This window comes from Colletotrichum fructicola (genome assembly GCF_000319635.2).
Source record: "Colletotrichum fructicola Nara gc5 chromosome Unknown KSG_Nara_v1_contig08, whole genome shotgun sequence".
In the NCBI taxonomy this organism is placed as follows: Eukaryota; Fungi; Ascomycota; class Sordariomycetes; order Glomerellales; family Glomerellaceae; genus Colletotrichum; species Colletotrichum fructicola.
This window is the reverse complement of record NW_027094058.1, coordinates 3000824-3020515: the sequence shown is the minus strand read 5'-3', so window position 1 is coordinate 3020515 and position 19692 is coordinate 3000824. Positions and strand designations below refer to the sequence as shown.

At 51.3% G+C, this 19692-nt stretch overlaps 8 protein-coding genes across 8 annotated transcripts; 4 read left to right on the top strand and 4 right to left on the bottom strand.

Annotated features, from left to right (window-relative positions):
* Nucleotides 1-77: 77 nt before the first annotated feature.
* On the top strand, nucleotides 78-4640 carry gpt1 (UDP-glucose:glycoprotein glucosyltransferase; the record flags this gene model as incomplete). The annotated part of the gene is made up of 3 exons (XM_032025850.1): nucleotides 78-211; nucleotides 273-1449; nucleotides 1503-4640. 3 exons carry the CDS (start codon nucleotides 78-80, stop codon nucleotides 4638-4640), a joined length of 4449 nt encoding a protein of 1482 aa, XP_031877625.1.
* Nucleotides 4641-4958: 318 nt separating this feature from the next.
* rhp54 (DNA repair protein rhp54) lies at nucleotides 4959-7971 on the bottom strand (the record flags this gene model as incomplete). The annotated part of the gene is made up of 3 exons (XM_032025849.1): nucleotides 4959-7362; nucleotides 7424-7479; nucleotides 7915-7971. 3 exons carry the CDS (start codon nucleotides 7969-7971, stop codon nucleotides 4959-4961), a joined length of 2517 nt encoding a protein of 838 aa, XP_031877623.1.
* A 122-nt stretch (nucleotides 7972-8093) lies between these two features.
* Nucleotides 8094-9988, top strand: CGGC5_v013896 (Heterokaryon incompatibility protein 6, OR allele; the record flags this gene model as incomplete). The annotated part of the gene is made up of 2 exons (XM_032025848.1): nucleotides 8094-9889; nucleotides 9949-9988. The coding sequence occupies 2 exons, from the start codon at nucleotides 8094-8096 to the stop codon at nucleotides 9986-9988; spliced, it is 1836 nt and encodes a 611-aa protein (XP_031877624.1).
* Nucleotides 9989-10184: 196 nt separating this feature from the next.
* Nucleotides 10185-11085, bottom strand: CGGC5_v013895 (putative methyltransferase; the record flags this gene model as incomplete). Its single annotated transcript, XM_032025847.1, has 3 exons — nucleotides 10185-10766; nucleotides 10827-10992; nucleotides 11045-11085. 3 exons carry the CDS (start codon nucleotides 11083-11085, stop codon nucleotides 10185-10187), a joined length of 789 nt encoding a protein of 262 aa, XP_031877627.1.
* A 301-nt stretch (nucleotides 11086-11386) lies between these two features.
* Slc25a29 (Mitochondrial basic amino acids transporter) lies at nucleotides 11387-12334 on the bottom strand (the record flags this gene model as incomplete). Its single annotated transcript, XM_032025846.1, has 1 exon — nucleotides 11387-12334. The coding sequence occupies one exon, from the start codon at nucleotides 12332-12334 to the stop codon at nucleotides 11387-11389; it is 948 nt and encodes a 315-aa protein (XP_031877622.1).
* Nucleotides 12335-12357: 23 nt separating this feature from the next.
* On the bottom strand, nucleotides 12358-12687 carry CGGC5_v013893 (uncharacterized protein; the record flags this gene model as incomplete). The annotated part of the gene is made up of 1 exon (XM_032025845.1): nucleotides 12358-12687. The coding sequence occupies one exon, from the start codon at nucleotides 12685-12687 to the stop codon at nucleotides 12358-12360; it is 330 nt and encodes a 109-aa protein (XP_031877620.1).
* Nucleotides 12688-16226: 3539 nt separating this feature from the next.
* On the top strand, nucleotides 16227-16885 carry CGGC5_v013892 (uncharacterized protein; the record flags this gene model as incomplete). The annotated part of the gene is made up of 2 exons (XM_066153003.1): nucleotides 16227-16541; nucleotides 16592-16885. 2 exons carry the CDS (start codon nucleotides 16227-16229, stop codon nucleotides 16883-16885), a joined length of 609 nt encoding a protein of 202 aa, XP_066007753.1.
* Nucleotides 16886-17481: 596 nt separating this feature from the next.
* On the top strand, nucleotides 17482-18444 carry gliT-0 (Thioredoxin reductase gliT; the record flags this gene model as incomplete). The annotated part of the gene is made up of 1 exon (XM_032025842.1): nucleotides 17482-18444. One exon carries the CDS (start codon nucleotides 17482-17484, stop codon nucleotides 18442-18444), a length of 963 nt encoding a protein of 320 aa, XP_031877663.1.
* Between the last annotated feature and the right edge of the window lie 1248 nt (nucleotides 18445-19692).

The following is a 19692-nucleotide window of genomic DNA, read 5'->3' as shown; positions in this document are numbered from 1 at the left end:
TCTGGCAACCACCAACCGAAAAGCACCCACCTTCCCGGAGGACAGCCCGCGCAGGCCGTCGCAATTCCTCCTACACAATGGTGCGCCCGTACCAGCTGCCAATGGGCATTGCCCTGACGCTGTTGGCAGCCTCCAATGTTGCAGCCGTACCCTCCGTCACTGTGGACATGAAAGCGGCCTTCCCGTCTGGTCCCTACCTTCTCGAGCTGCTGTAAGTCGCTTGCCCGGGACCCAGAGTCTGTGGAGCTGCAGGACTGACCTTAAATTTCCAGAGAGACTGCTGCAGGTGAAAACGCAACATCTTACTTTCCTCTGCTCGACCGCGTTGCTAGCGGACATTTCGCCGACTCCAAGACGGACAAGGATGTTTACGACAAGTTCCTCCAGGTCCTCCGCGACGATGGACACATCACCACTCCCGACGCTCTCTCCACCTTCAAGCTGGCTTTGTCTCTGAGAACGGCTGCTCCACGAGTCGAGGCTCACTATCAATACTACCGGACCGCTGTCGAGCCAAAGCTCGAGTCTGATACTCAGGATGGGTGTGAGGTGTGGGCCGAGTTGGGAGGAAAGCAATATTGCACCCCGGCCTTGGACGCCCCCAAGGACACCAAGTTGACTGAAGCGAAAGCTTTGCCCTTCGACCGGACTTTGGGTTCAGGAAGCGAAGCCGTTCTCTACGCAGACCCCACGTCACCTGGCTTTGGTGCATTTCACAGTGCCCTGGCGCAAAAGGCCCGCAATGGCGAAGTAGAGTACCGCCTGCGTTACACGAAGCCCGCCGGCAGCTACGAGGAGGCGCTTCCTGTGAATGGTTACGGAGTCGAGCTAGCGTTGAAAAGAACCGACTACATTGTCATCGACGATCGCGAAGCTCATGGCGGTGACGATGCTCAGAAAAAGATCACCTCCGAGGAGGTTCTGGATGCTGCAGAAGAGGTGACGGATCTCAAGCCTCTCGCAAAGTCGGAGCTGGAACAGCTAGGTCTCAAGGCGGCTTCGTTCGTAATGCAGAACCAGAACCCATTCGAGGCTCTCCTCAAGCTCACTCAGGACTTCCCCAAGTTCTCCACCTCAATCGCCGCTCACAATGTATCGGAGAAGTTCCTGGCCGAGCACCAACTTAACCGCCAACAGCTGGTGCCAAGCGGTATGAATGTGCTTTGGATCAACGGAGTCCAGCTCATCGAGCGCCAGATCGAGGCCTTCACCTTGGTCGATATCCTTCGCCGCGAGCGCAAGCTTATTGATGGCGTTCGGGATCTGGGCTTCTCGGGAGGACAGGCTGTTGCGCTCCTTGGTCATCCCAAGGTCGCCGAGTCCAAGGCTGACGATGAGCCCCCGCGTTTTGACTGGACAGATGACATTGAAGAGGGGAAGGTTATAATCTTCCTCAACGACCTGGAGAAGGATGAGCAATACGCGAACTACCCTACGGAATTGATGTCGGTGAGTAAAGGGCCAATTTCTACGGGGGTTGCAACATTCTAACCTGCTTCTAGCTCCTCCAGCGCGTCTACCCCGGCCAGCTTCCTCCTATCCGCCGAGACATCTTCAATCTCATCGTTCCTGTCGATTTCTCCAAGATCGAAGATCTCAGTGTGGTATCCCAGCTCAACACCTTCGTAAAGCGCAAGCTTCCCCTGCGGTTCGGTCTGGTTCCTCTGACTCCCACTGAGGAGTCTGTCGGTGTTGCCAAGATTCTCTACTATCTCCTTGACAGCTATGGCATGGAAGCCTTTGTTGACTACTTGGATGCTGCTTTGCAAGACTCCAAGACAGACAAGGCGGATGCAGCCTGCTTTGAGAAGGCCATCAAGGACCGTGAACTTCTGCCCGAGGCTACCGCTGTTGCGTTCGAGGATGTTCTGCAATCAGAGGGTGCCCAGCAGGTGATCAAGCTTGCGCAGCAATGGGCCAAGAGATTGAACGCTAACACCCCAATTCCACCTGTCTTTATTGACGGTGTACCTGTGCCGCGTGAAGGCAACTGGCTCCAAGCCATGAGCGTCAAGGCTGCCAACGACTTGCAGACCATCCAAAGGGCTGTCTACATGGGTATGGTTGACGAAGAGATGTGGATTCCTGACTTCTTCATTGAGAAGGCACTGAAGCGACGCAACACATACATCTACCCGGAAAACGACAAGTCCCTGAAGATCTTGGATGTCAACAAGATCTACACCGACCATGATGACTTGTTCAGCAAGGTTCCAGTCATTGAAGCCTACGCTGACTCCACAAAGGAGAACTGGGCAGTGTTGACTGTTGTTGCTGACCTCACAACTGACGCTGGAGCTGATCTTCTCCTTTCTGCCTTAGCGTTCCGTCGCAACAACCCCGGAGTTCGCCTGGATGTAGTCCACAACCCGAAGAACCCTGCCTCGGCCTCTTCTGTCAACAAAGCATTGAAGAGCAGCGACAAGCTTGCTGAAGCTGAGACTATTGCCGATATCAAGACGATCTCTGAGGCAGCTGACAGCGACTCTGATGCGATCTATGCTGCAGCCCTCAATGATTTCCACTCTTTTGCTGCCATTAAGCCTGGGTCAAACCTGCTCATTCTCAACGGCCGCATCGTTGGTCCCTTCGCCGCCGAGGAGCCTTTTGAGGCTGATGACTTCCAATACCTGCTCGAGTTCGAACAAAAGGCTCGCATTCTTCCCGTGTACTCTGCTGTTGATGAACTCGGCTTGACCGACAAGATTGCGGGACCTCTAGCGGCTGCTAAGATCACCTCTGTTACCGCCCTCTCTAGCATGTCTGACTTGCCTGAGGACATCTTCGAAACTGCGCCATCTGTTCGTGTCAGTGCCTACGACACCTGGAACTCGACATACACCGCCATCGAGATCGGTAACCCGGAGACCTCGAGCATCCATCTGGTCGGTCTTCTGAACCCTGCCAGCGAGCAAGCCCAGAGATGGGCCCCCATCCTGAAGGTCCTTTCCGAGCTTGAGGGAGTCTATCTGAAGCTTTTCCTCAACCCGAAGGATAAGATCGACGAACTTCCCGTCAAGAGATTCTTCCGCTATGTCCTCGACTCCGAGCCGACTTTTGACGAGACCGGTAAGGTGCGCGCCCTCGAAGCCTCCTTCAAGGGTCTTCCTTCCGAAGCCTTGCTGAATGCTGGCATGGACGTGCCTCCATCTTGGCTCGTCGCCCCCAAGGTCTCGGTTCACGACCCTGACAACATCAAGCTCAGCTCCATCAAGGCCAACGTCCACGCCTCCTACGAGCTTGAGAGCATTCTTATCGAGGGTCACTCGCGCGAGGGCAAAGCTACCCAACCTCCTCGCGGTGCCCAGCTCGTACTTGGCACCGAGAAGGAGCCTCACTTCGCAGACACGATCGCCATGGCCAACTTGGGTTATTTCCAGTTCAAAGCCAACCCGGGCTTTTACAATATCCAGCTCAAGCAGGGTAGAAGCTCCGAAATCTACACCATTGACAGCATTGGCGCGAAGGGATGGAACCCCGTCCCCGGTGACGAGGGCACCGAGGTAGTCCTCATGGATTTCCAGGGAACCACGCTCTACCCTCGCTTGTCTCGCAAGCCAGGCCAAGAGGAGTCGGACGTCCTCTTTGTGGAGGAAGACAACAGCCTTGTCGGTCGCGGTCTGAAGTTTGCAGGAGGCATCCTGGGCAAGAAGACCAAGTCTATCTCAGACGAGGAGCACGCGGAGATTAACATCTTCTCCGTCGCAAGCGGTCACCTTTATGAGCGCATGCTCAACATCATGATGGTCTCCGTGATGAAGAACACCAAGCACACAGTCAAGTTCTGGTTCATTGAGCAATTCCTCTCTCCCTCCTTCAAAGATTTCATTCCCCACCTGGCTGAAGAGTATGGCTTCAAGTACGAGATGGTAACATTCAAATGGCCTCACTGGCTCCGCCAACAAAAGGAAAAGCAGCGCGAGATCTGGGGCTACAAGATCCTCTTCCTCGACGTGCTCTTCCCCCTCTCCCTCGACAAGGTTATCTTCGTCGACGCAGACCAAATCGTCCGCACCGACATGATCAACCTCGTCAACCACGACCTCGAAGGCAAACCCTACGGCTTCACACCCATGTGCGACTCCCGCACCGAGATGGAAGGCTTCCGCTTCTGGAAGCAGGGCTACTGGGCTAACTACCTCCGTGGCCAACCGTACCACATCTCCGCCCTCTACGTCGTCGACCTCCGCCGCTTCCGCGAGCTCGCCGCCGGAGACCGCCTGCGCCAGACATACCACTCCCTCAGCGCCGACCCCAACTCCCTCGCAAACCTGGACCAGGACCTGCCGAACCATATGCAGTTCCAGATCCCCATCCACAGCCTGCCGCAGGAGTGGCTGTGGTGTGAGACGTGGTGCTCCGACGAGTCCCAGCGCGAGGCCAAGACGATTGACTTGTGCAACAACCCGCAGACCAAAGAGCCCAAGCTCGACCGCGCTCGTCGCCAGGTTCCCGAGTGGACTGTGTACGATGATGAGATTGCGGCGTTGGACCGCAAGCGCAAGGGTCTGCCAGCCGAGGCGCCCAAGAAGGAGGATACCAAGATCGAGTGCGACAAGACGGTAGAGGAGAAGAACACCAAGAGCCGAAACTGGGAGGAGCCGCCGTCCGAGAAGACGCATGTGATAGATGAGCTATAGATGGAGGAAGTTGGCTTTCGTTTTTCGCATTGCAGAGCATACACACACAGCATTAGAAGCAACAACACGAACCTACATTGCATAGATTGAAGCTCGATCGGTTTCAACAAGTGACTCTTGAGTGTCGTGAAGTAGTTGTTACAACATGAAGCAAATGATCTATTTGAACCCGGCTCGCCATGATCGCCAGCGTTCCAAAGCAAAGTTCCAGAGCACGCGCCCAAAACACCATCGCCGATCCCAAAAAACATTGACTCCGGGCACATCTAACGATCCGAACCCAGATCGTTCTAATCATAATCATGCAAACAACACCGTCTAATGCGAGATGTACTGGAACACCGCTGACACTTCTGGCTCACCACACTCTTGTCTCAACAGCAAATCTTGGATAGGCTTGAGCCCCTCGTTGACGAAATGGTTCCATGTGCTCGTGTCGCCGTACAGCATGGCAGGCGATTTGATATACTGCCTGCCATCAGGCTTGCACCGCTTACACTTGAAGGTGTCGTGGGTGTCTGAATTGGTACCGGGTCGATACTGGAACAGTTCGCGCAGACTGTCCAGGGAGAAGTGGCGCTCGACGTCCTCGGCGGAGTCGACGACGCAAGAGGACAACGACTGCTTGTGGGATTGACGCTGGAAAATCTTCTCCTCGATAGTACCAGTGGCAATGAAGCGATACACGAAACAGTCCTTTTTCTGACCGTCACGCCACACACGAGCCAGAGCTTGCTGGTCTGCTGCAGGGTTCCAGTCAGGGTCGAAGAGGACCAGGCGGTTGGCGCCGATAAGGTTGAGACCGCAGCCACCAGCCTTGGAACTGAGAAGGAAGACAAATTCCTCGCCCTCTGGGTTGTTGAACTTGTCGACGAGCTTCTGGCGCTTATTGACGTTCATGGTACCGTCAAGACGGAGACATCCATAAGCCCTTGAACGGCACAGCTTCTCGAACAAGTCGAGAGTGGAGGTGTAGTTGCTAATGAGCACAATCTTGTCGTTCGTGTCTTGGCGGATACGAGCTAGCATGCGATCAAGCACCTGCATCTTGCCCGAGTACCAAGGCTTGATATCCCTATCACGGCCACGCGCTTCTTTGGGAACGTAGTCTTCAGGGTAGCAATTCTCTGACCCAGGCAGATCGTCTCCAAGGTTAAGCAGATCTGGGTGATTGCAAAGCTTCTTGAGAATGTTAATGGCCTTGAGCGGCTGACTGCCCTTTCCACGAAGAAGGGCCTGGATGCTCGGACTGGTGATGAAGTAGTTGTAGAGGTCGAGCTGGAAGGGCGCAAGATTACAGAACACCACGTGCTCGTACTTTACGGGGAGATACTTGGAGAGAATGTCGTTGGTTCGGCGAATGATGAATTTGTTGACGATACCCAGCAGCTCGGACAAACATTCGTCTCCCTTCTTCCTGTCAGCCTCGCTGGCGTCGGCATCTCGTCCACGCAAAATTGGCAGCTCAAACCGCTTGCGGAATTCCAGACGACTTCCAAGCAAATCGGGATTGGCAAAGCTGATGAGAGCGAAATACTCAGACAAATCGTTCTGAATAGGGGTTCCGGACAAGATGACTCGCCGCGTGACATTCAGGTTGTTGAGTGCGCTAAATGTCTGGCTGTCTCCGTTCTTGAGTCTGTGGCCTTCGTCGCAAAGCATCAGGCCGATTTTGGTGTGCTTCAACTCCTCGACATTGAGACGAAGCGTCTCGTAGGAGACGATGATTACTGGTCGTGTAACGGATCGGCCGCTGGCAATGGCCCACTGGCGCAGCTGCCGCGTCAATTCCTCCTTCGATGCCTTGCCGTCGATTGCAAAGGGTGTGATGGCATCAGCACCCAACCACTTGACCAACTCATTCGCCCAATTGCGGACCAAACTGGACGGGCATGCGACAATAGCCTTCTGAATGGTAGACTTGCCAGCATCGGGAGACTGCTTGAGCAGAGTCCACAGGAGTGTAATGCATTGAAGTGTCTTGCCGAGACCCATCTCGTCGGCCATGATGCATCCGTTCGCCTTCTCCTCGATCATGCCAGTGACGCATCTGTACATAAACTTGACACCCTCGATTTGATGCGGTCTGAGTACCTTGGCTAGCCTTGGATCAATCACGACAGGGACCCTGGGGTGCTCTCCCTCCACCTTCTTCTTGATTCCAAGAATCTCCGACAAGCTCTTGTGTACGAGAGGCGCGTCAATCTTCTCGGGCTCCGGCTCCCTCTGTTCCTCCTTCTTCTCAGGCACCTTCGGCTTGTCATCCACAGTGGGGTCGTAAAGTACGATTGAGAATTCGCCACTAGGGTCATGAAGAGGCTTCGCGACAAAGACAGCTCCTGTGCGCAGACCAAGGGTTGGCGGGGGTCGATTAGGGTTGAAGGCGGCCGAATTCTTGTTGATGAGAGGTATGGAGAACGCCTTGCGGAATATCGTCGACTTGTCCTTTACCTGGAATACTGGGAACTTGTTCGCGTCCCGGTTGGCTAGGGCGAGTCTGTCGGCATTGGTCCAAGGCTTGTCCGCGTCGACGGCTCCATCAGCGCCCTTGTAATCAACCTTTCTCTTCTTTCGCGCGGGGCGATCGGTAGAAACTGTTCGCGTCGCGGCTCCGGGGCACTTGAAAGGCTTGTGCAACTTGTCAACGGACTGAGGAGTTGGCCATCTCTTAGAAGGGACATTCTCCTTGTTGGCGCCCGGGGTGGCGGTGACGTCGGCAGTCCTATGGAGGGGTCCCATTAGCAATTGGCGTTCAGACGAAGAGTTCAGACGATAAAACATACATTTTGGGCCTCGATTGGCACTTTTGCAGGTCTGCAGATGCAAAGTGTTCAATGCCCTAGTGGTCGTTGCAGAAGGCAGGGAGTGGCGGACGAAGATGGAGGGGAAGAAAGAGTCCCGGTCCTGGTTGTTGATCTCAAGAAAGCGCGACTCGACCCGCGTCGCCACTCAAACACGCAGTCACGTGAGATGAGCAGGCATCCGTCGCACTAGTGCCAAAAGGCCCCACTCCAATCGATACATTGCCGCACGGTGCACTCCTCGGAATGTCACTGCAGCTTGCTCAATTGTCTGTTGCCTCTGCTGTTCAGGTCCTGGAGCCCAGATACTCACTCGTCTTGCGTGTTACTCAATCTTCATACGCGAAACCATCAAAAGTTGGAATGATACAATCCTAGCCAAAATCCGAAGGATTTATCATGCGTGAGAACCAGATTGGCGTCGCGTTAGCCTTTGTCCTAGAGATGCAGCTGACACTTTTCGAGCGCCATACGTGGCTACCCAGCTCGTGATGCATGAGGTCGTCCATGGAAGTTGAGCTAATGTGCATTCTCGGACTTTGAGCGCTGGCAGAGTTCTGATATATACCAAGATAATCATACAACTGCAGTTGCCATGCTTCGAGATCAATAGAGATCAATAGAGAGCGCTCCAGTTCCCATGCACGCTACAATGTCGGCCTCTCACGATGGTTTCCAATATAGCACGTCTATTGGCATGGGTAGCCTTCGCCTGGTCCGAATACTTGACTGCGGAGGCTCCAAAACTCAGCCATTAGCTCTTCTCCTCGAAGAACACCCTCTGACTAACCTGCCAGCATACAACGCCCTCTCATACACATGGGGCTCTCCTGTCGCAACTCAAGATCCGGACCTTCATCCAGTGACAATCCTCCTCAACGGCCGCAGCTTTGATGTCTTGCCAAACCTCCACGATGCCCTCGTTTGGATCAGAGCGCGCAATGCATACGACCTCTACTGGATCGACGCAATCTGCATCAACCAGACAGACACCACGGAGCGCGGGATCCAGGTCGGCATCATGGACCACACCTATAAACTGGCCGCTCGCGTCGACATCTGGCTCGGTTCCGTTACGGAAGACGACTGCCCTGCCGAGGTCTCGCGGCTCGTCCACACGATGGCAGACAATACACGCGCTGACTTCGAATACACGTCCGAAGACACCTTATTCGACGATGCCACGCGGAGAAGATATGGGCTTGCGGATGTGTCAGAAGACGTCTGGTACGCCTTCATCGCCTTCTTTGACAGGACATGGTTCAACCGCGTCTGGGTGGTCCAAGAAGTGGCTCTCAGCAAAGACGCCTGCGTGCTCTGGGGCGACGAAGTAGTCCCCTGGGAAACCGTCGCGTACTGCTCGGACTTCCTCTACGATAGCCGTCTGTACGAACAGCTATCCGAGATGCTCTACGAGAATAATCCGACCGTCAAGGGCAGCCACGTCGGCAGCAACTCGTCGGGCATAGTCGCCATTCAGCGGTGCAGGCACGGCATCCTGACCGGCTGGGATGGCATGACGCTCGATCACATCGTCGGCGGTCCCACAAGTTCATCTCAAGACGGCTGCGGCAAAACCTACTGCGCCGGTGCGCTCCTCTTTCTCATGCTCCGCTTGACCTGTGGCGTCGAGGCAAGCGACCCCAGGGATCACGTTTTCGGGCTCATGGGCATCCTCAACCTCCTGCTCGACCTCAGCGGCCACGAACGAACAGAGATACAGCCGGATTACCGCGTCTGCTCGACATCCGTCAGCGTATTCATAGATACAGCCGTATTAATCTTGGAGGACTGCAACAACCTCACACTCTTGACCGCCGTTCCCGATGACGCAGTCAAAAAAGTCTCCGGCCTTCCCTCCTGGGTGCCAGACTTTGCAGCCAGCGGACCCTCCGCGTTCCTAGGGATGAGGTGGCCACCAGGCGAAGCATACTTTGACGCCTGTCGCTCTGTGCCAGCTGACTTTCGCATCTTGGACAACAGTATCCTGCATGTGAAGGCATTCTGTATCGGGACAGTCTCTTTGCTCGGGGAAGTCTACTCAGAGCTGGCCGTGAATGGAAGCTTCTCGCAATGGGCCGACTTCCTCCTCCAAAGTGACCTGGTCTATGGCCCAACAAATCAGTGTCGCGTCGAGGCATTTTGGCGAACACTGATCCTCGACCGAGACGCCTTCAGCCACCCAGCGCCGCCAGGCTTGCAGAAAGCATTCCACCATTGGATCGCGGACCACGTAGTATGGGAAGTTTACTGTGCGACGAAGAAAGGGGCCGATCTGGCGGAGTATCTCAACCGCCTGGAGAGCATCCAGAGACTCGCCGAATCGGATGTGAGCCGAACGGTACCGGACCAGGAGGTGATCAAGGGGTATCTCCAGAAGCTCAAGGAACTCGATACACGGGAGGATATAGAGGGTCTCTTTGACGGCTTCAGACATCACTGCCAGGCGTACGTCAACCTGGCGTTCGAGACGTTGTGGGATCGCCGCCCTTTCACGACAAACACAGGATATCTCGGGCTTGGATGTCAATCTTTGAGGCTAGGTGATTCGCTCTGGATAGTGGCGGGATGTCCGTCACCACTCGCTCTCCGTAGGATTGCAGGCCAGGGTTCGGATTCTGTTTGTTGTAAGTTACTGGGAGAGGCCTATCTTCATGGCATCATGCATGGGGAGGCCGTCAGCGAAGTGGCGCCATGGGAGGACATAAGCATCATATGAGAAAAAGTATAGGAGGTCTCCTTTCTACTCCTTCATCGCAGCCGCAATCACCATCTTCCTGTTCAAGCCCCCCGCCTTCCCAGAAGCCTTCTCGGGGATGTGGCTAACCTCGTCGTTGACAATGTACACAAACTTGCCCTCGCATCCAGCGGCCCCAAACCACGTCCGAAAGACTTCTTCGTCAAAAGCCTGATGGTTCGTGGTTTTGAGTACCTCGGGCATATGCCCTTCATGAGAGTGACCGTGACCATGGCCGTGGATATGCCCGTGGGCCCCATGCACAACTTTAGCCTGCGCCGCTGTGTCCAAAGGTTTCTCTTCGACGTCAATACCCTCAACAGCGATGAGGACGCCGCCGGGTTTCAGGCAAGCCGCAAGACGAACCAGCATCGCAGGCGGGTCGTCGAGGTGGTGCAGCGCCATGGATATGATTGCAACATCAAACGGCGCGGGGCCAGGGAGGGACGCGTCGGTCATGAGATCGCCCGCGATGGCATGTGCCCGAGAAGAGTCGTATCCCAGACGTGTGGCATTCTTGTTGAAGCGCTCCACGATTGCAGGTGCGACATCGATGCCGAGTATCTCGTCGACGAAGGGATCCAGTGCCTGTGTTTGCGTACTCGTGTTAGCCAGCGTTGGATATGGCGGCAGCAGAGAACGGCATACCCAAGATGCTCCTCCGTGGGCGCAGGCGTAGTCCAGGAGGCGGACCGGGTCGGAGGCATCGCGGGGTCGGAGACCCAGATTCGGAGCCTGAGTGCGGAGGAAGCGGGTGAGTTGCTCTGCGAAGACTTTGAGCCAATCTTGCTCGTAAAACGAGTCGGCATTTTCACTGAGAACTGGTCAGTCATGGCAAAATAGATCACACGCATCACAGCGCATACTCCCAAAAGACGCGGTTGAGCTCCGCGAGAGATGTGGTCATGACTGCGAAGGCGTATGATGAAAGGTGGCATATAACAAATGGTCTATTGTATATGGTCCTTAATTTAAGGCATCCTGATCCTTTTTTTAGTATCTCCGTTCTATCCTTGATATATCAACCCGTTGCCTCCAACATTCGAGACATTTTTGTCACCGGAGAGTATTCGGCAACTTTTCCCTCAGGCAGTAAGCACGGCAACAATACGGGGACATCTACCCAGCCATCAAGGTAGATACAAGGAATCTCTCCGACGAGCGTTACACGTATCACTCCAAATCGAAAAGCCGTCAAATAATCTTACTCACATCGGCTGTCCCACGTCAATAGTAGCAGCAGGCCGTCTCCGGCCCTCGCCCATCTCGTACATGGCCCACTCGTAAACAGCCCACTGAACCGCGTTGACGATGAAGGCCCGGACGCTACAGATAGTCAGACCCCTGAAGAAGACCTTCATACCGCCCTCACGGTACGCCTCCCGCGCAACCTGCATCGCGCCGGCGCGCTTCGTGGGTTCTGACCCCTGGGCTGGGAGTAGCGGGGCGGCTTCCGCTGGTTTCTCAAACGCTTGGGTCTGCACCCGCGTCTTGATGACGTCGAGCGGGAAGATACTCGCCCACGTAACGATTCCTGCGAGCCCGCCGCAGAGAAGTACCTTGGCGGCCTCCTCACGCAGATTCGTTTCCCCCGTCGCATCAGCGGTGCCGACACCCATCCAGCGCGTACTGAGCTCATAGGACCAAAAGTAGAAACCGTACCCGATGCTGTCCCGCAGCGCAGTCACGACACCGCCAAAGTACAGACCCCTGATCCCTTCAGCACGCCAGACGTCCTTGGTGATGGCCCAGCTGGATGCTGGCGGCGAGGACAGCTGGGCGCGACACTTGATCAGCTCCGTAGGTGTGCTCACCACCCATGTTGCCAGACCACCAACAGCTCCTGCAATCCAAGTTGTCCAGAGACTTGATTTGACGTTGAGAGCGGAATTGAGCGCAGCCTCGGTGCGGTTGTACGAGACGAACAAGAGAGCGTTGAGGGCGCCATAGCCGAGGATGGGAGCAGCGGAGCCAGTGACCAGCGAGGCCGGGGTCTCGAAGTGACGGATGTATGAGGTCGCTGCAGCGGCGGGGATCTGCCCCGGTGGAGGAGCGGTCGGAGGTGCTTGTAGGCGGACCTTGAGAAGGTCGAGGGGGTTGCCGATGATGATGCCGACGGCACCGCTGATGTAGCCAGCCCAGAAGTCGGCGGACATGGTGGCAGGCGAGTTGTGTTTGGTCAGGTCTGGCGGTACTGGTTGCGGTTGTCAGGGTGGCGGAAGTGGTCGACGCGGGCCTGAGATATGGCAATGACGGTGATGATGCCGAGGTAAGAGACCATCCACGCACCACCTAGACCAGCCCAAAAGCGGGCATTCTTGACGGGGTTCGGATCGGGCTTGTGGTGGGAGTTGAGGTAGCGGAAGTGGAGGAAGTGGGAGGTGACGGTACCGAAGATGACGGAGTGCCAATTGTCGGCGACCCAGACGGAGGCGGGGGAGGGAGGGTCGAGCGGGGTTCGAGATCCGGGGAGGGGAGGTTGAGGCGGAGACGGAGGATGTCCTGACATTGTTGCGGGCGCAGCGGTGGTGTTTCCAGTTCTTTGGTCGGGTGCTTTGCGGCCGAGATCTGGATCCACTGTTAGAGATGCGAGCACGTGAAAATGCGGCACTCGGCGGTCATGCTGCCATCCGGGCGGCGTGTCGTCATATGCGAGGTGGAAGTCAATTGCGCTCGAGAGAGGTGCGCAAGCAATTGGCAAGTTGAAGGATGGACGGAAAGTATCCAATGTTGTTGGCGACATCAGGTACGGGCAGTGGATTCCTGAGGGAAACACAGAGATGCCTGTCGTCGCCTGATTTTGTGAAATGATTGGACCACCACTAATATCTCCGTCAGTACCTAAGCTGAGGTAGGTGCCCGCGTGTACATACGATACAGTCCCTGAATGATTATACTGCCTCTACCTCCCCACCCTACGCTGCGCCTTTCCTAATTAGGTAATTAGCCCTACTTTTAATCGTTTTTTAGACTTATAGCCTAATTAATCGTCTACTTTACTGCCTAAGTTGTAATTTTTAACTTTTTGCTCTTACTACTACTTTTATTAATACCTTCATTTTTTTACTATTTTTTGCTATAATCTATACTATGTTAATTTTTTCTATTTATTAATTAAAAATATCTTTATTTCTACTTAAATTACTTTTTTTTTAGTTTATAGATGTAACAGGCTAGGTCTGTCACATGGGATGCTCTCGGCTATGTTCGGCACTGAGTAAGACATCAAGGGATAGGATATCAAGGGATAGGATATCAAGGGATAGGATATCAAGGGATAGGATATCAAGGGATAGGATATCAAGGGATAGGATATCAGGGTCGAAGATAAAAGGGCATGTAGATGTAGCTGAGATGAACAAGAAACCTTCCTTCCTCATCTGAGGATTCTCATTTGAGAAAGGAAGTACGAGTTGCAACATTGCTCCTACCAACCCTTAGCAATAGATTACTTTTGCTGATTTCTTTAGTATAAAAACTTTTGTTTTTAAAGCCTTAATAATAGTAGCTTTAAAACTTAAAAATAACTTTTAAAAACTACTATAATAGCTTATACTCTACTTTAATAAGTGCTATATTATACTATAAACCTTCTTTTTACTAAATTGTCTTTTTTATCTATTTTAACTACTAATAACTCCTTTTCTACCTTTATTAATAACCTTAATATCAATTTTTCTAGTTAACTATAGTAGCTATAGTAATAATAATATTATCAATACCCCCTCTAAGTAGTAGCTCTTACTTACCTCTACTTTATAATCCCTTAAGAGTAAGAGTTATTTCTAAAAGCTTACTTTATAAGTATTAAAGCTAGTTAAGGTTATTAATAATTTTAAAACTTTTATTACTATTTTATAAAAGCTTTAGCTATTTTAATAGATAGGTAGGTATTTAGTTTTAACCTTTTCTATTTTTTTTACATATTAACTATAGTAAAATAAGGATTTTAGAAGTTTTAAACCTATATAATAATATTATTCTTCTTACTAATAACCTAAGTAATTGTAAGGGGCTGGCCCCTAGGCTTGTTCAACGTAGAGGTGCCGTCGATTGACTATTCTAAGCTGAAGAAGGAAGAAAGGACTTTACAGGGATAGGCACCTAACAGCGGTGAAGCAGGCCGGGTTAGGCGGCGTACTGCGGCAGAATAGTGGGTCCAACGGAGCCGGATCTCGGTAACTGCTCCGGCGAAGCCGGAGATATCAATCCGGGCTCTAGCCCGTGACAGTAATGAAGAGTTTTCTAATCCTATTAATTAATTATTCTAACTTAACCTATTATTTAGTAAAGACCTTTTTAATTTTATTATTAACTAATAAGGCCTTACTACTTATAGTTAATACTAGAAGTTTTATTTTACTACTTATAAAGAGAAGCTTAAGTGCTATACTCTTTTTTATTTTGCTAGCTAAAATAAGTATAAAACTATTAACTAATACTATTAGTATTACTATATATTAAGTTTATTATATTATTTATAATAATTTTAAGTTTTAGTATTATTATAATAGCTATAATACTATATTATATATACTTTAAAAAGATATTTTATATAAGCTTTTAGTAGCTAATCTAAGTAATTAAAGTATTTTTTAGGATTAAATCTTAAGTTCTATATTAATATTTTTTAGATATTTAATAAAAGCTATTAAGTTTGTATTAACCTCTTTTAGTACTTACTATATTTTATAACCTATTTAAATTAGCTTATTACCTAAAGTTAAATAAGTTTAATTTTATTTTATTTTTAAGGCATTTAATCGTATAGAGAATAATAAAGGAATTGATGTATTGTGATGACTCTTGTTGATGTAGTTGGCAGGTTATTTCCTAAGGTAGGGAAAAAGGAGGGGAAAGATAACCTGAAATGTAACCTGCTAAACTGCTAATTACATAACTAAGGCGCTTATGTAACTATATGTATTACATAATCAATATTGTAGTTATAGGTTGTAATAAATAAAGCATTTTTATAAGGTTTTATACCTTAAAGTCTATTAGTTTATTTTATATGTAATATTTAAGTAAGTAAGTATTCTTATAAGTATTATTATTATTATATAAGATGTTATATGTTAACAGATAATATACTTTATTATAACTTAAGTATTATAAAAAGCTAAATTATAAAGAGTTATTCTATTATTTATTTTATTAACTAGTTTATCTAATTACTTAACTTAAACTTTATTAAATATATCTAGTTATAGATAAAATATTAGATTAATAAGATATACTTAAAACGTTTTACTAGCTTACGTTTTAAAGCTACTATTTTTAAAACTTAAAACGCTATCCCTAAAGAGAACTTCTTTAAGTTTATATACTCTATACTTTGTTAACTTAAACTAGTAATTAAAGCTTAGGGGGGGTATATTAGATACTAAAATATATTAGAAGTAGTTAATTTAGCTAGTTAAACCCCTATTTTTTATATATAGTAATATCTATATTATTCCTACTATAGTAGGCTACTTAGCGTTAATATAATCTCTAATTCGCTTAGAGTCACTCTTAGGCCCCGTTTTGTAGGGGCGAAGTCACGCGCTAACAATCATTCAGGGGGTGTATTGTAGTATGTGCCTGCCCTGTGCCTCGGGTGGACACAGTGTCTGCCTTCCTAAGGTAGGTCCACGTCCCTTCAACCACCCAGGTGGAGACTTACTTACCGAAGTTGAACTTCTTCAAAGGTCAGACTTCAAACTTCGAATGGGGACTTGTATGGGTAGTGTACCTTGCTCGTATTCCTACAGGGCCTCATGTGTCTACAAAGCTCATGGCCATTGCCAATTGCGCTGAATTTACTTACCACCAAGGTCGCCAACGTCGCTACCTGGCTCATGCTGCGCAGAGATGGCTTCGCAAGGTCCTTACCAACGACGTATATATAAGACGCCGCCCTCGGCAGTTCTCGAGCCCCTTGCTCATCCTTAATTCCCAAGTTGATACCAGCTACTACACAATCAAACTAATCTTTGCAACCATGAGGAGCTACCATCTGCCTGGTCGTTCCTTCGCGCCGACGTTGACTCTGGCACCATCTTGATGCAGACCGTCTCTCAGAGCGACCCCATTCACGGTGGCTACGACAACTCCTCTCCTTCTGGCGGCGTTCCCTCTACGGTCACCGTCACCCTTCCAGCTGGCTCTGCTCCCGGCAGCATTCTTGGAGGCTACAGCGACCTAGCGCAAGCAACTGCTTCTCCTGGCCCTCTCGGCTCTCCTTCTGTGGTTACCTTGTGGCCCACTGCCCAGGCCGATGCGGCTGCGCTTGCTGCTCCCACCGCTGCTGCCACTGCTGGCTCTGGCTTACTTCCGACTCTTGACTCTGGCTTTCAGAATCCCGCTGGCGCAGCACCTGTCACTGTCACTCTCAGTCATCAGTCACTACTCTCTGGCCTACAGCTCAGGCCGATGCGACAGCACCTACTACTCCCACCGCTGCTGCCACTGATGCTGCCACTGCCGTTGGCTCTGCTCAGCCTGGCGCAGCGAGCACCAGCTCTTGCACATCGACTCTCACACCGCAGCCCATGCTGACGGCAGTCAGCTCCCCGGAACCCAGCTCGACAGAGACCAGCTCTTCTCTGCTCACAAGCACCCTGCTTAATGTTAGTTCCGAAGCTGGAAGCGACTCTGGCAATAGGCTTTGTGCCACAGTCACCATCAAACTATGGAGTCGAGTCGGGCTGAACTGGGAGTAAAGTTTTATGGACGTGAGGGTAACATATTTAATGAAAGATCAATACAATCATAAAACTTGAACACTTTATTACAAGGTTTTATAATTGCTTCATCAAGAGGATTATTGTTTGAATGTTTGAAGGTCTTGGAAATGGGAGATCGTAATGACTTAACGACACTCTTCTTTTGAAGAATTTAGAGTCAAGGTCTTGGAGAACCGAACTTCAATTCAGAGCCCGGCGGAAACTTGTTATGTAGCAATGTACATATTCATCGCATAAATCTCCCGACTGTTTGCAGCCTCCAGATTTGTCAGGACCTTCTTCTCGGCGACATTTCTGCCGGCCCGGCCATGGAACCCACATCCGACCCGGCGACTTTCCGCCGTAAGTCTCCCGGGATTTCGGAGACATACACTACGGCCTCGCGCCGACAAGAGACACAACAGTCACTCTGTATATAATGAAGATGGATTGCCTTGCAGAACAGCAGCTGTTTTTCTGCGCACGCAAACACATTAAAACCTATATACATGACCTCACTATATAAATCACTTTACAAGACCCTCGCATCTTCTGCGCTGGTGAACCAAATATCTTCAAACGCAACCGCATCAATGCTTCACGACGTCCTGATCATCGGTGCCGGTCCTTCAGGACTGGCCACTGCCACCGCCCTCTCCCGCCAGCTCTACACCTCCGTCGTCTTCGACTCGGGCCTCTACCGCAACGCCCGCGCCAAGAACATGCACAACGTCCTCGGCTTCGATCACGTCCCGCCCCCCGTCTTCCGCGCCAAGGCCAGGGCAGACATCCAGGAGCGCTACTCCGCCACGGTCACGTTCGCCGACGTGGCCGTCACCAAGACCACCAAGCTCGAGAACGGCCTCTTCAAGGCGGAAGACGCGGCGGGCAAGGCGTGGTTCGGGAGGAAGCTCGTCCTCGCCACCGGCGTCGCGGACATCACGCCCGACATCAAAGGTTACGACGACTGCTGGGGCCACGGCATCTTCCACTGCCTCTTCTGCCACGGCTTCGAGGAGCGCGGGTCCGCGAGCGCAGGCATCATCGGCGTCGGCATGCTGGCAAACGTCAAGATGGCCACGCATGTCGGCTACATGGCCCGTCCCCTAGCCAAAGAAATCATCATCTACACCAACGGAAACGATGCACTCGCGTCGGAGCTGTCGTCCCTGCCCGCATCGCCATTTAAAGTAGACACACGAAAGATTGCCAGGTTGCGCATGGGCGAGAAGACCAATGTAATCATCACGTTCGAAGATGGCACTGAAGCCACGGAGGGCTTCCTTGCTCACGCACCCTACACCAAGCCCAACGGGCCGTTTGTGGAGCAGCTCGGGCTGGAGGTGGCGGGGAATGGTGACATCAAGACGTCGCAACCGTTTGGGGAGACAACCGTTCCGGGCGTCTACGCAGTTGGTGATTGTGGGAACATGATCAAGGCAGTTGCACCCGCAGCTACGAGCGGCTCGATGTGCGCGGCGGGCATGGTGGTGCCGTTGCAGAGTGAGCCTAAGATTGATTTGGACGTTGAGGACGTGGAGAAGGTGTTAGTATAGACCATCGTTGAAGTATTATTTTCCAAGATCGCATAGACTTATAGAATCAAAACATTCAAGTTCAGTTAGGAGTTTGAAATGGATCATTGAGTGCAAGAATCGAAGATTTGTTGAGCTCGACATAAAGTGGGCAAAAGGCAGCTCCTTCCCGCCTATATTCAGCGAAGCAAATGTAGAAATTGGTAGAGCCTAGGTGATTTTGAAAGGGCCAAGGTCTCACGGAATTCCACGAGCTTCCATCTAATCTGCATCATGGATATCTCAGCAACACTCACACCTTGGAGCTCTTGCCTCGCGTAGCCTGTCGTCGGCTTCGGTACACACGCCCCATGTTCGAACCCTTTGTGTCTTTTGATAAACAGTCGCTGAGCATGTGATGATGCCGAGTCGGCCATCAGGTCATCCCTATTCTGGTCTCCTTTACTAGGGGACAAGCACACGACGGTCCGCTGTTGGATGCAACCCACGATGGCACATTCGACTGGGTGCCATCCGCAAAGGAACACTCCCTTACACCCCTTTCTCTTCTACGCGGATGTAAATCATCACTCAGCTTAAGGCAACAAGATTAGATGGAGCAATTCTCGCCGTCTTCACCGCCTCCAACATCCAGGCACGCAAGGAGGCCACCACACCGGTCCCAATACCGTTTTGGGGATTGATCCAGACAGATACGGGGTATCTGCTGGCCACCACGGTCATTGATTCTCTCAAAGTCATGTTACATGAGCATTGCCGGTAGCTTCACTCGACTACAGATGCAGACATACGTGACATGGACTCACCGATCTGCGTACCATGAAGCATCTCCGCCCCCAGCTAAGAATGAAAAGGGGGGCCAGCGCTGCTCAGCAGGCTGAAGGATTCTCACATGCCTCTTACGTTTTGGCGCATCTCAACACCCCTCAAATACATCGGAAATGATGTACAGTTCGGTATGCAGCGGGCGGAGGAACTTGGCAATCCGGTCTTGTCCACAATGAACTTCGTTTGGAAGTTTGAAGTGGGACAACACGACGTGATGAAAGGGAATAGCCTTAGAAACGTGAGAATCAACTACATGTAGAGGACCGAATAGCAGAGTCTACACCAGCATCTCAATAACATCTTTTCCTACGACCATTGTGCGTCTTATTCCACATTAAAACACCTTGTAACGGGCATTCTCGAAAATGTTAGTGTCACCGCATTCGATCCCCTTGCCTTCCAAAACTCCCGAGACTCCTGCATCTACGGCCCGACTCCATT